Source organism: Anas platyrhynchos, chromosome 7, assembly GCF_047663525.1.
Source record: "Anas platyrhynchos isolate ZD024472 breed Pekin duck chromosome 7, IASCAAS_PekinDuck_T2T, whole genome shotgun sequence".
Lineage (NCBI taxonomy): Eukaryota > Metazoa > Chordata > Aves > Anseriformes > Anatidae > Anas > Anas platyrhynchos.
In genome coordinates, this window is record NC_092593.1 from 11,966,124 (window position 1) to 11,978,237 (window position 12,114).

The 12,114-nt window shown below is 44.7% G+C and overlaps 1 protein-coding gene across 19 annotated transcripts in view; it reads left to right on the top strand.

Annotated features, from left to right (window-relative positions):
* The window catches only part of BIN1 (bridging integrator 1), a 90,363-nt gene extending 78,763 nt beyond the window's left edge, over positions 1 to 11,600 (top strand). For 10 of the 19 annotated variants that reach the window (XM_013097533.5, XM_027462195.3, XM_027462194.3 and 7 more), the window contains 5 exons: positions 2,371 to 2,463; positions 3,260 to 3,370; positions 4,005 to 4,106; positions 5,318 to 5,368; positions 7,814 to 11,600. In XM_013097533.5, the coding sequence (XP_012952987.3) occupies positions 2,371 to 2,463; positions 3,260 to 3,370; positions 4,005 to 4,106; positions 5,318 to 5,368; positions 7,814 to 7,921 (465 nt within the window). In that variant the 3' untranslated portion in view covers positions 7,922 to 11,600. The remainder of the gene's footprint in view (positions 1 to 2,370; positions 2,464 to 3,259; positions 3,371 to 4,004; positions 4,107 to 5,317; positions 5,369 to 7,813) is intronic. The other 9 variants (XM_027462196.3, XM_027462210.3, XM_027462203.3 and 6 more) reach the window with 1 other exon arrangement.
* The last annotated feature ends 514 nt before the right edge of the window (positions 11,601 to 12,114 follow it).

The following is a 12,114-nucleotide window of genomic DNA, read 5'->3' on the forward strand; positions in this document are numbered from 1 at the left end:
ACTTGCGTCTGGTGTGCGTGATGCTGCTGTTGGCATAAATAAAGCTTTCAAACCTGGCAACAGCAGTGAGCAATTGCCCCTCTTCTCCCTGTAGTATCTCACCATGACTGTAAATACTTTTATAGACTTTGGCACACCCACGGGTACATAAAATAGAAAAATAAGTAGCTGACATGGAAATGCCCTTTGAAACCCAGGGAATTCATTGAGGTTTAATTTCTCTGGTTATTAAATACTGTTCTTGCAAATCAGCTGCTCTAAGAAACCCTTGGCTAAATGTGAACTCCTTTTCACTTGTCCATATTAAAAATCATGCTTGACCAGATAGAGCTGGGCTGGCATCTGTTCCAGTTTCACTGAATCCATATAGAAAGCAACCTGGGAGCAAATCTAATTAAACAGGAGGAGCCATGGCAGCATTTCATATGCATACGTTTACCTTCGTACTGCCCAAGCTGCTCTGGGAATCAGCTGCAGGATGGGAACAGCTCTGCTATGTATAATACCCTCTGGCAATATAGGCCTGTGGGTGCAGTGATGGGGGGACATGAGGAAGGAGGTGACAGGAGAGGAAGACGTGCTAAATGGCACTGTTGGAACAGCTGAAGGCCATGTGATGGCCTTTTCTTAAATCAAGGTTTTTATTTCTTGCTGATTTCTATTGTTATTAGAAAACCACTTGGAGTATTGTGTCAGTGTGTGGCTAGTAGCCAGACGGGTGTGGAGTTGAGGGTTACTGTGGCTGGTGCTTTACACAGTGTGTGTCCTCTGGCATGGCCAGGTTAACCCAGGAGGTGTTGGAGTTCCTGACCGGTGCTTTGCATCTGCTCAGGTGTAGGAGCAGAGCCATATCTTGGCTTGTTGTCAGCCCAGATATGATGGAAGAAAGATGTGGTGAAGGAAGAACGTGCTTATGCAGAGCATGGTTTAAAACCTGGTAGATCTGCGCATCGTCTTCTTGGGCAGTGTTCTCATCAGGGGAAGAGACGTGGTTGGGGGAGATGTTGGGGATCAGTCCACAGACCATGTGTCTGGGCTTCAGTCACTGTGGGATGGCTTGGAACATCTGCAGAACCCAGGTTCAACCAAGTTATCTGGGTTTCCAGGGAAAGAGGTGGAAGTTGAGGGTTTCACTGATCAGTTGAACCTGGACTTAAATGCTTCTGTAGGGCTGGCAGGATGAGAATTACAACATGAAGAAATCAGGACAATGCCTTGTGCTGAATGTGGTTGTGTTTAGGGGCACACATGTTTACCAAATGTGTGAGGTGTGTAGGCATGCCAAAACCTGTTTATTCACGTGTTAAAAATGGAAGATGTCTGTGTAGCAATCTCTGTTGTGCTGTATAGAGTAGGAATCTTGCAGATTATACAAAGAGGTGCTTGTGATGCCTGATGTAGGGAACAAATATAGATTGTTCATGAAGACATTCCCTTACTCAACCCCTGAGATTCTTGTCAGGAGTTAGCCCAGATGATGCCTGGCTGGCAGCATTAATGCTATCAGATCTAATTTAATTCCTGTGTTGCTGCAATTTCTGGGAGCGGGAAATGAACCTCTTTAATTTTGAATGAGAACAGAGCTAAACTGACTTTAGGTGAAAGAGACTAAAAGCTTGAAGCTTTGGAAGCGTGCTTCCAGGAGCAATCTCTGCCAGGCAGTGGTTTGTAGATGATGCTGAATGTTTCTCCCTGGTGGTGGTAGCTTTTGTGTGCTAGGCTCTCCTCTCCCCACCATTCAGACACTGTGCAGGATAGTCACAGCAAATTCTTACAAACATAATCTAAGTTAATGACTCTTTGGGCCTTCTCAAAACCTAATTGGATTAAAAAATGTCACGTTCTTCAGTTGTTTGATTTAGTAATAATGTCATAAGGATGCTGGGTCCAGATGAAGTTGCAGATCTGGACAGTGTCGTTAGCACACACTTCTATTACTGGGAGCATGCAAAGGCTTAAATATTCCATGATTGTTGATCCTTGGAAATAGTGTAAGCAGAGCCATGTATTCAAATACAAGTGGAAACCTAGATGTAGTACAGATACTGCGCATGTATGTGTGAGTAGGTCTGTAAGTTAGGCCCTGAAAAGGAGGAGGCGTACAGGTTTTGCAGGTTGCATTGATTTCTTCTGGAGTATCGCCTGCTGTGTGGCTGGAGGGAGGGAATGCAGGCTCTGCTGTGGTTCCACTAGGCTGCAGAGAACTGAGGAGACAGACATGGTGAGAACCTGAAGTTCCTCACACATTTGTCAGCAGATGGCAGCAGTCAACCGTGTAGAGCACTTGGACAGAGTGAGCTGTGCTTTCTGCACACACACAGGTAACTGTAATGAGTGTAACTCTCCACCTGGATGGCTTTTGTATTGCAGCCCGCAGAAGCAGCCCATGCAGGAGCTGAAGCAGCTGGATCTGAAGCAGCAGCTGGAGCTGAAGCGTCTAAAACCGAAGCTGATTCGGGATCGGTAAGCCTCAAGATAAAGCAGTCCCTTTATGTCCCATCATGTCCTTTTGTTGTACAGCAGACATGCGGGATGTTGGGCTGACAAAAGACGTGTGTGATGGCTTGGGAAAACACATCCCTGCCACTGCAGCACCTACAGTGGTCTTAGTCAGAGGCCAGAGGTAGCTGTTGTGTTTTCCCTGTGTGATACTTAGGGAGAAGCTCAGCTGGAGGATCCCAAAAAAGAACAGTCTCTTCACCCATGCCGTGAAGCCAGCCCATGACCTGTGCTGTGCTAAGCTTGTGTTTTCTGCCTGGCTCCTTCTTGCCCATCATTTACTTTTTCTTTTGTGGGCTCTGCCTGTAACCCCTGACTAGCCAGGTTTCCACTCTTCTTCTGACACTATCAGCGTTCTTAGGAGCTGGAGTAGGTCCCATCTCGTGGTTGCTCGGTTCCTATAGACTGTCACATGTCAGTTGTCATTTCTACACGGGCTTTACAAGGACTGCAGTAAATGGAAAATGGTAGCTAACATGGTCCCAGAAAAATGCTCTGAATCCTCCTGCACTTCTGCAGCCTTAAGCACAGGAGGGCAGTGGTCACCTCTCCTGCCCTCTCGCTGCTGCCTTTGCTGTCCTTTCGGTTGCTTCCATCACTGCCTAGTGTGCTGGGAAAACCCACTGAATCCTTGGATAGTGTTGGGAGACCCAAATAGGTTATGGTTTTGATGTGTATCCTCCAGGGTGGGTCTAGGAGCTGCCATTTGGGATTTTCCTTTCTCAGTGATGTTTTTCCTTTCCTGTCTGCTGCCTTTCAGACCTCTCTGCCTGCTGTTGTTGTGGAAACTTTCCCTGCTACTGTCAATGGCACCGTGGAAGGAGGTGCTTCCTCTGAAAGAGCTGACATGCCCCCAGGATTTCTGTTCAAGGTGAGTGCATGCTGGTGGGACACTGAGTCTCTGACATTTTTTTCTTGTAACAAGTTAACTACTTTTGCTCAGCGTGGCCATGGGCTATGTCACATTGAAGGGCCTTGGTAGCAAGACAGCACAGATGCATCATGTCCTGAACGTGAGATATGGCACTCTCCTTTTTTGTTTGCCTAACCTGCTACAGGAGTTCTTTTCTTCTGCTTAGTTATGTCCCTGTACTGCTTTTTCAGGGAAATCTGCTGAAAGCAGGAGGGTTGCAAAACTTTGAGGAACCATAGGAGGCTCATCAAATTCAGACAGGTTACAGGCAGCACTATAGACTGCAGCAGTTGAAGCGGAGGGTTGTGGCTTGAAGTAGAAAGGCTGTAATACAGATGTTGATAGGAGATAAGACGAGTACAAAAAAAAACAACAAAACATGACAAAATACAATCACTTGAAGATTTGAACTGATGCTCTTACCTATGTTTTCTCTCCCTGCTTAGAGGTGGGAGGCTATAATCGCTAATACTCTTGAAGTCCAGCTGCAAAAATAATACAGGACACCATTTGAGTGAATACAGACTTTCTGTCATGTGAGGCTTCAGGGCTGTGTTAACAAGCATGTGGCTCTCCTCTCCTTTCTCTGCAGGTCCAGGCCATGCATGATTACACAGCCACTGACAGTGACGAGCTGCAGCTGAAGGCCGGAGACGTGGTGCTCGTGATTCCATTTGAGAACCCTGAGGAGCAGGTGAGCAGAGAAGACAGGGTGCGTACCTGGGCTGGGGTAAGCCAAAGGGATTTCTGGAGCTGCTTCTTCCTCCACTAACAGCCTGCTGGCTGGGTGCAGAGCCATCAGTTTGTGGCTGGGAGCTGGCTGGAGAGCCGGTTGTCCTTGTCCTTGTCCTTGCTTCCCGCAACAGAGGAGGACTCTGCTTGTGAATCAAAAGTGGAGACCTTATTCTGTGTATAGCATGTGAAGTAGCTGTGGCTTTCTGCCCTTAGAAGGGCATTTGAGTCAAGGCAATGGCTTTCTTGACCAGGAATCCTACAGAGCCCATACCTAGCTCCTAAACTTGATGAACATTTTCTGTGACCACTGCAGTGCAGACTGTGGTGTTGGCCCAGAGCTGACCACAGCCTGTGATGATGTTTTTCTCCCCTTTTAAGAAATGCTGAGGCTCTGAGAAAGAAGCTTGCTTAGGGTCGGTGTGCTACGCTTCAGCATAGCAATGCCTATTTCTAAAAGATTGTGTTTGGTCAGGAGATGGCAGCAGAGCCAAAGATGTGAGCAGGATTCCCAGCTCCACGGAACACTTCCCCTGTCCATCTTCAACGTGGATTTAACTGGCAGTGTTTTTCTTTAATCTCAGTTATTTCTGAAAGCCTTGAGTAAATCCTCCTCACTTGCTATGTTTGAGGGCTTCCAGCTGATAGAGACTGCTGCAGCTTTATTATTTTGCCTGAGAGAGGTGGTGATTGTGTAACATTCATTCTCAAGTCTCCAGGTTTTTGTTTGGAAAAGGAAGGGAATTCTCCAAATTGATTCAGAAGTCACCAGCTCTTTGGTTTTGGCCAAGCCCAGACAAAATCTGGATTCCACAAGGGGTGTGAAGGGAAGGTGTTGTGCACTGGCCACAGGACATGTGGATCCTCTGTGGCTCGGCTGTTGCCTTTGTGAACTCTGGGGTCAGATCTTGCTGCTGCTTGTGAAATGGGAGCTGTAATATGCCGGCAGTTCCCACAGAGCTGATGCTCTGGGTGGAAGGGTTGTATGGGGAAGAAGCAGTGATTCTTTCTGGAGACAACTCTTCACTGGGTGGGACTGCCCTGCATAAGCATTTGTGAGCATTTCCTTCTCAGAAAGCTTTCTGGACAGGAAATGAGGGGCAGCTCCCCTTCAGTGGTAGGAGATGGCATTTGTGGAGTGGAGTTTTTCAATGCCCTATGTTTGCACTCTAGCTGGATGTGGGTGCAACAGCCATGAACTCGAGACTCTCCAAGCTGCAGAGGGTGAGCTCTGAGTGTTGCTAACATGATGCTGTAGCTGCACTGAAGCCCTCTAACCCTCCTACAGTGTACTGTGTGCTACAGCTCATTTCCCTAACCCTGACCAAACCCAGCCAGACAGCATTGGCTGTTAACATGTGCATGAACTGTGCACGTGAGTGGAGGAAGCTTAGGATAATAGGCTGTGATCTGGGTCTCTGTCTTGCAGCTTAGGTGTCGGTGTTCATCAGGCAGGCTGGGATTTATTTCTTCTTGATAGAAGGAGTTAAAGGCAGCAGTGCTTCTAAGCTGGCACTTCAAATGACGTTGTTCAAAATAGGCAGGGGTCAGTCTGGGTCCTGGTGCCTGATCCCTCCAGCTGAGGAGACCCTTGGTAGCAGGATGCCGTGGGAGTGATGCATGCTGTATGGCACAGATGCTACATGCAAATGGATGAGCTTTTGTGCTTGCTGTGCTGTTAGCTGGAAGATGCCTTCCAGGCACTTGCGCCCAGCACCTGCCACCTAGTTGTTTGTCTTCCTGATATATGGCATGTCAGTCCTTCTGCAGCCCCTGCAACTGGCTGCTGCAGATGGGCTCCTGTCTCATGCCATTCCCATGACATCCCCTGAATGTTCAACTCTGAGGCAGCAGCAAGGGCTGGCTGAGCCTCAGGCACCCAGTGCAGCCTGCATGGAGCAGGGAGCTCGGTACAGTGGCTGGTCTGAGCTGCTGCCATGTGAAATGCACAGAAAACAGGACAAGGGCAGAAGCTATAAAATGGCAGCGGAAAGCCATGCATGCCCTGTGGATCTTCCCCGGTGTGAGGGCTGCTTCACTCCTGCACCGTGCAGGTATGTTTTTAAAGAGTATGTTTCAAGGGAGGCAGTGCTTGTCCTTGGGTAAATTCACAGGTAACTCCTGCCAGTTCCACGAAAGAAGTGTGAGAACAACTGTTTGAGCTGCGCACATGCATGCCCTGTATCTCCACGGCTTATAGCATCTGGTTTCCTGAGCGTTTCTGCCCTGGCAAGTTATGTAGCTAAATGGTGTTGATGTATCTCTAAATGAGTCTGGTGTATACTTCGCTCAGAGGAGCAGATGCAGAGCAAGCTGTTAAGCTTGGAGGCGGTGGTCCCCCATGCAGCTCCATTGCCTCGTGCTGCATTCCTGCCCTACAGGCTGCCCTCCTGCAAAAGGCAGACATGAGTGGCACTTGGAAGCTGCAGGGGTGGCATTGTGGAATCTGCAAGCTCCTAGGCATGCAGACAACAGGGCAGCCACACACCTGAGCTACAAACAGTGCAGCCTTCCTACCTCGAATATCTCATTTCCCTCCTGAGTAGAAATCTTGGTGCTGGGCGCACTGCAGAGAGCAGGGAGATTGTGGGAAGTCCTGGCTCTCCTGCTGAGCAAGTCCTACTGGGCAGGGCTCCCTTTGCCTCACTCAGTGAAAATTGATCCCTGCTTATGGATCTGGAGGATTAGCACCAGAACAAGGGTGAGCACTCCCAGGGAACAATTCATCCTTTCCAAAGACCCATGCCCAAGATGGATGGGATGAATTGCCCTGTGGAGGTGCCCATCTCTTTTCTGGTGATGGAGAGTGCCACCACCACCACCCAGCACAAGAAGGACATGGGAGTATTAGAAAAATTCCAGAGGAAGGCCGCAAAGATGATCAGGGGGCTGGAGCACCTCTCCCATGAAGACAGGCTGAGGGAGCTGGGGTTGTTCAGCCTGGAGAAGCAAAGGCTTCTAGGAGACCTTATAATGGCCTTCCAATACCTAAAGGGGGCCTACAGGAAAGCTGATGAGGGACTCTTGGTCAGGGAGTGTAGTGATAAGACAAGGGGTGATGGTTTTAAACTAAAAAAGGGTAGATTTACATTAGATATTGGAAAGAAATTCTTTACTCTGCAGTGGTGAGGCACTGGACCAGGTTGCCCAGAGAAGCTGTGGCTGCCCCATCCCTGGAGGTGTTCAATGCCAGGCTGGATGGGGCTTTGAGCAACCTGGTCTGGTGGGAGGTGTCCCTGCCTATGGCAGGGGGTTGGAATTAGATGGTCTTTAAGGTCCCTTCCAGCTCAAACTATTCCATGATTCTATTTAGGTGGTAAAAAGTAGGGCAGGTGGTTCCCATCCCATTGCCCCAGAGAACTTCTCCTGCTTTACTGGGGGTAAATTATGACATTTCTATTGCACTTGCTGATTGTTTACAACATTTCACTGCCTCCAGACACTGGGTCAGATGAGTTTTGGTATTGACTCTGGTGGGGAAGTGGCCTTCTCTCTTTTTAAAGAAAACAATATCATTCTTCTCCTTCTCCCCCATCCTCTACCTGGATCGTCTCCAAGCCAGCTATGAGCATGGCTTTGATGTGCCTTGACATCTCCTTGGCCTGCACTCTTTGAAAAATCCCCACTCTTGTTTATTCCTCAGTGCCTGATCTCTGTTTTTTCCTCTAGGACGAAGGATGGCTGATGGGTGTGAAGGAGTCTGACTGGATCCAGCGTAAGGAACTGGACCAATGCCGAGGGGTTTTCCCTGAGAATTTCACAGAGCGGGTGCAGTGAAAGCCCAAGCCCACCGGACACATTTCTGCTGGAAGAAAAAGAAAATTTTCTGGTAGAGAATTGAAAAAGAGCAGCAAAATGAAAAGAAGATAATTTTAACGGAACAGAAGCCTGAAAAAAATTGTCAACTTAAAGGGTGTGTGCTTTTCAAAGGGCAAGGTTTCAGAAGTAAATTGCAATTCAAAGCATTATCAATATATATGAATACTACTACTACTAAGGCAAATCAATTACCTTCTTCCCCCTTTGGTTTAACAGCATTAGGATTCAGAGGACTGACACAGAAGCAGCTCAATGTGGTTCTGTAAATACTGCATTGACTGAATTGGTGAGATGTCAGTCTGATCCCTGGAAAGCAGCATTTGTCTAAAAAGAGAGTAGAAACTGCATTTGCTCTTGGGTGGGTTCATCTGTTTTGTCTTGAAGGTGGCTTGCATGGCAACCATAAAAATTCAGCCTTCCCCACGTGTTCAACCTACAGTAGGCCAAACTTTCTGTTAATGCTGTTGAAAAAAAAAAAATTAGTGTATAGTGTTCACCAATACAATGTATGTGTGTGTGCGTGTGCATTTATTTTATTCCTTTAAAACAGTGTTACACAAACTGATTTTATACAAGTAAAGACAGAAGAAACTACACAGTAAGGGCATGGAGGTGAAATGTGTGAAGCTGTGCTCAGTTCAAAATTCTTTCAAATGCAAGCACCTACACTCTCACGGTAGTGTATTGGCCTGGAAAAAGCTAAGGAGAATGAAAAAATTAAATAAACAAGACAAAATGAGCAGATGGCATTTTAGATGGCTCTGAAATTTAGGAAAGGGAATCCCCTGCCTCCCAAACCCTGTAGACAGTTTCAGAAAAGCTTAGATTCACATATATGGAAGATAGCTCTCAAATCTGTATGGTTAGAAAATGTGCTTTTAAAGAAAGACAAGGGAAGAAAACTTTTCTTCTGAAAGAATGTCTAAGAAAAAACACTGAGAAAAAACAATTTGCTGTCTGTTTTTAATTGGCTTTTTTTTTTTTTTTTTTTTTTTGTGGAATAGTATTTCTTATTTTCCTTTGAAGACTTCTGTAAGTGAAATACTGTTAGATCAGCTTTCTCCAGTGCTGTGCTGGTGATCAAGTTAACCTCTAAGAAAACTGGACTCTTAAAGTACTCCTTTAAAATGGCTGCATGACTTCTCGATGTTTTAATGCATTAGAAGAGGAAGGAAGAATATCAAAGTGTCAGTGTCAAGAAGATACCACGCAGTCTAATACTGATGCTGAGACCTTTCCTTGACCTTTCCTTTGCTCCTGTTTTTTTTTGTTTTGTTTTGTTGTTTTTTTTTGTTTTGTTTTGTTTTGTTTTTTGTTTTTTTAAGTTTAAACAAGCAGATGACAAAGCTGTTTCAAAGTGCGTATTACAGTTGTTAAAATAAGCCGGTCTGACCCTCCAAGACTCTGTGAAGTCCTACAAAGGTACTTTAAACTTTACTTGAATACTGATGCAGCTGGCAAGCAGGTCAGGCTATTATTATTTTTTTAATGGCTTCCCACCCTTTACCCCATGATCTTTTTTTTGCCTTGAAGGGATTTTTAACAGTGAGGTTACCTCCTGCTGTAAAGGGACAGGATCACTCTCGGAAATAATCTTCCTATATCCGTTAGCAGCTGGCTTTCATCAAAGAAGCATGGAATGCTGACACACACTACTAAAAATCCCACCTTTTCTGATCTGCTTTGATTACTTGTATGACAACAGAAAAAAAAAAAAAAACATAGGGCAAATGTGGATTTTTTTATTTTTATTTTTTAATTTTAGTTGAGAGAGGTCAGATTTTGATCAAAAGTATATTTTTGTAAATGCAGGAAGTGCTGGAGTTCCTCCAGCTTTCGTCTTGGAAGAAGACCTGTGTTAGTTATTTACAGCAATATAGCAAGTGTCAAAATCTGTCCTGTATACCCCTTCCTCCCCCACTTTTTTTTTTTTTCTTTTTAATAAACTTGCAGGAATTTGTATTGTACATCACTGTTAAAAACCCCAATAGTATTTAGGAGTAATTGCTCACAGTACAGAAGGACTGGACTCCACACATTATAGTATGGTGAGCCATTGCTTTAGAATACTGCCCTGTTACATTGCTTTTTTTTTTTTTTTCACCAGGGTTGTCTTTATTATTACTTTTTCTTTCCAAAGTATCTATTTTTATGCGTTTGTGACTCCCATTACTCCTTTTAAAGAATATTCATAGAAAAATATGCATTTAAATATACATAGAAATATATATATATTAAAAAGCGGGTTGAATCCAATTAACATAATGCTGTCAGCTTAAAATGTTTATTTTTATGCAAAACCTGTGGATTATTGTTTTTTAAAAAAAGACAAGATTCTAAGTACCAGAGCTGTGATTTTTTTGTCTTGCAAGTAATTGTTCTAGAACGTTTAGAAAGCTGTGCTGATACCTAATTTATTGTTTGTTGTTGTTTTTTTTTCTTTTTTTTTTTTTTTGCTATTGTTTATAATGTCTTCTGCTGTGTTTAAACCAGATGACTGTCCCAACAGAAATCCTTGTAAGGCCTTTTCATTTAATCGAGCTTGCAAAGCAACTATCCAGTACTGTATTATCCCTGCAGAAGTGGTAACGCTCTGCAAAAAAGGGATGTTGTTTTCAGGTCACATGGTTGATGCTCGAATATTGCTAGTGGGGTTGATGTTGCATCTTTCTCCATTTGCTTCCCCCTAACGCCAAAATCCCAGCCCCCAAAAGCCCTTGCTTAGAGCAGGTAGCTTGGGTAACCTAGATGTTGCATTGCTCGCAAATTGGTGCACGTCACATCACAGATTCTAAAAATGCAGGATCGGGCCTGCACTGTGTAAATTGCCTTACATGAGAGTAGGATGGCATGGCAGGAAGCTTGTAGATGGCAGTGTTCTTTGGAGCCAGGACGTCTCTTATCTCCTGGATTATGTTCAGCCCATAACAGGCACAACTCCTCTGATTTTCAGTATTTTTTCATCTACTAAATACCTCGATTCTGGTTGGTATTACCTGGTGAAATAAAATTCCCATTTTCTTTGGCTTAGGACTGATTCAAATAGAAAGAGGGGCAGTAAACTCCCAAGTAGGCTGTGCCCACTGTTTTTTCAGTTTGCAGGCTGAACTGAAAAACCTGGGGAAAAAAAAGCTGTAAGGGTAACCTGAAGTTGTAAGGGTGACCTTGAGACAATTTTTTTTTTTTTTTCATTTTGTCAGTGAAATGAAAAAGGGAAAAATCAAAACATAAACCAATACTTTCAAACAAAAATGAAACATTTCATTTTTAGGGTTGCTTTTTCACTTTTTTAAAACCATTATGACTTGGGCTATAAAAAGTTGCTTTGAAGCGCAAATGTGAAACCTGTTCTGCAAATGCTGAAAGAAAATGTTTTATCGTTAATAGTCTTTTTGCCTTTGCCTTTTTTTCTTAGTCTGATGAATAGTTTCAGTTAACCCCAAACTGCATTTTTTGGTGAATCCATTATCCATTGAAGAGAACCCAAAGAAGCCTGTTGCCCGGTTCTGCTCCACTGACAGGTACACTGGATGCATTTCAAGGATTACCTGGTATCTAAAACCAGCAAACCTGCTGTTTCCCCATGTTCTACTGGATTGTTTTACTGGGTGAACAATAAAAGCATCTCTCAGCCCTTGCTATTGACTGGTTTTTAGCCTGACTTAGACATTCGTTATCAATCTCAGTTTGGTCATGGATTTATGGCTGTAGATATGACACTTCTCCTATTTGAGCCTAATCCCATTGTGCAGCAAGAATTATCATTTGCCCAAGTGATGAGAGAAATAAGGCATTGTTCTTTCTCCCTTTTTATCTTTGTCTTAGCAATGTCAGTAATAAATCTTTACTAGGTGGAGTCAGGGAAAGAGGTCCCAGGGTGAAGATGAATGCGCTGTTCCAGACTCCCTCCTGCTCTGTTTCTTTCCATGGGCAGTCCTCAGCTGTCTGCTTTTGCCACCTTTGCCCTTCTTGGCTGTGGAGGTCATGGAGCAAAAGGGATTGTGCAGGCTTCATTCCAGGTGCGCAGAGTTAGTCCAGCTTTGTGGTCTGTTTGCCACGCTTTGTGGAACCACTGGCTCTGTGTACGCCGGTTGTAGTAGCAGGACCCTGTCCTGTTGCACTATCCAAAGACCATACCCAAGGCAAACAGC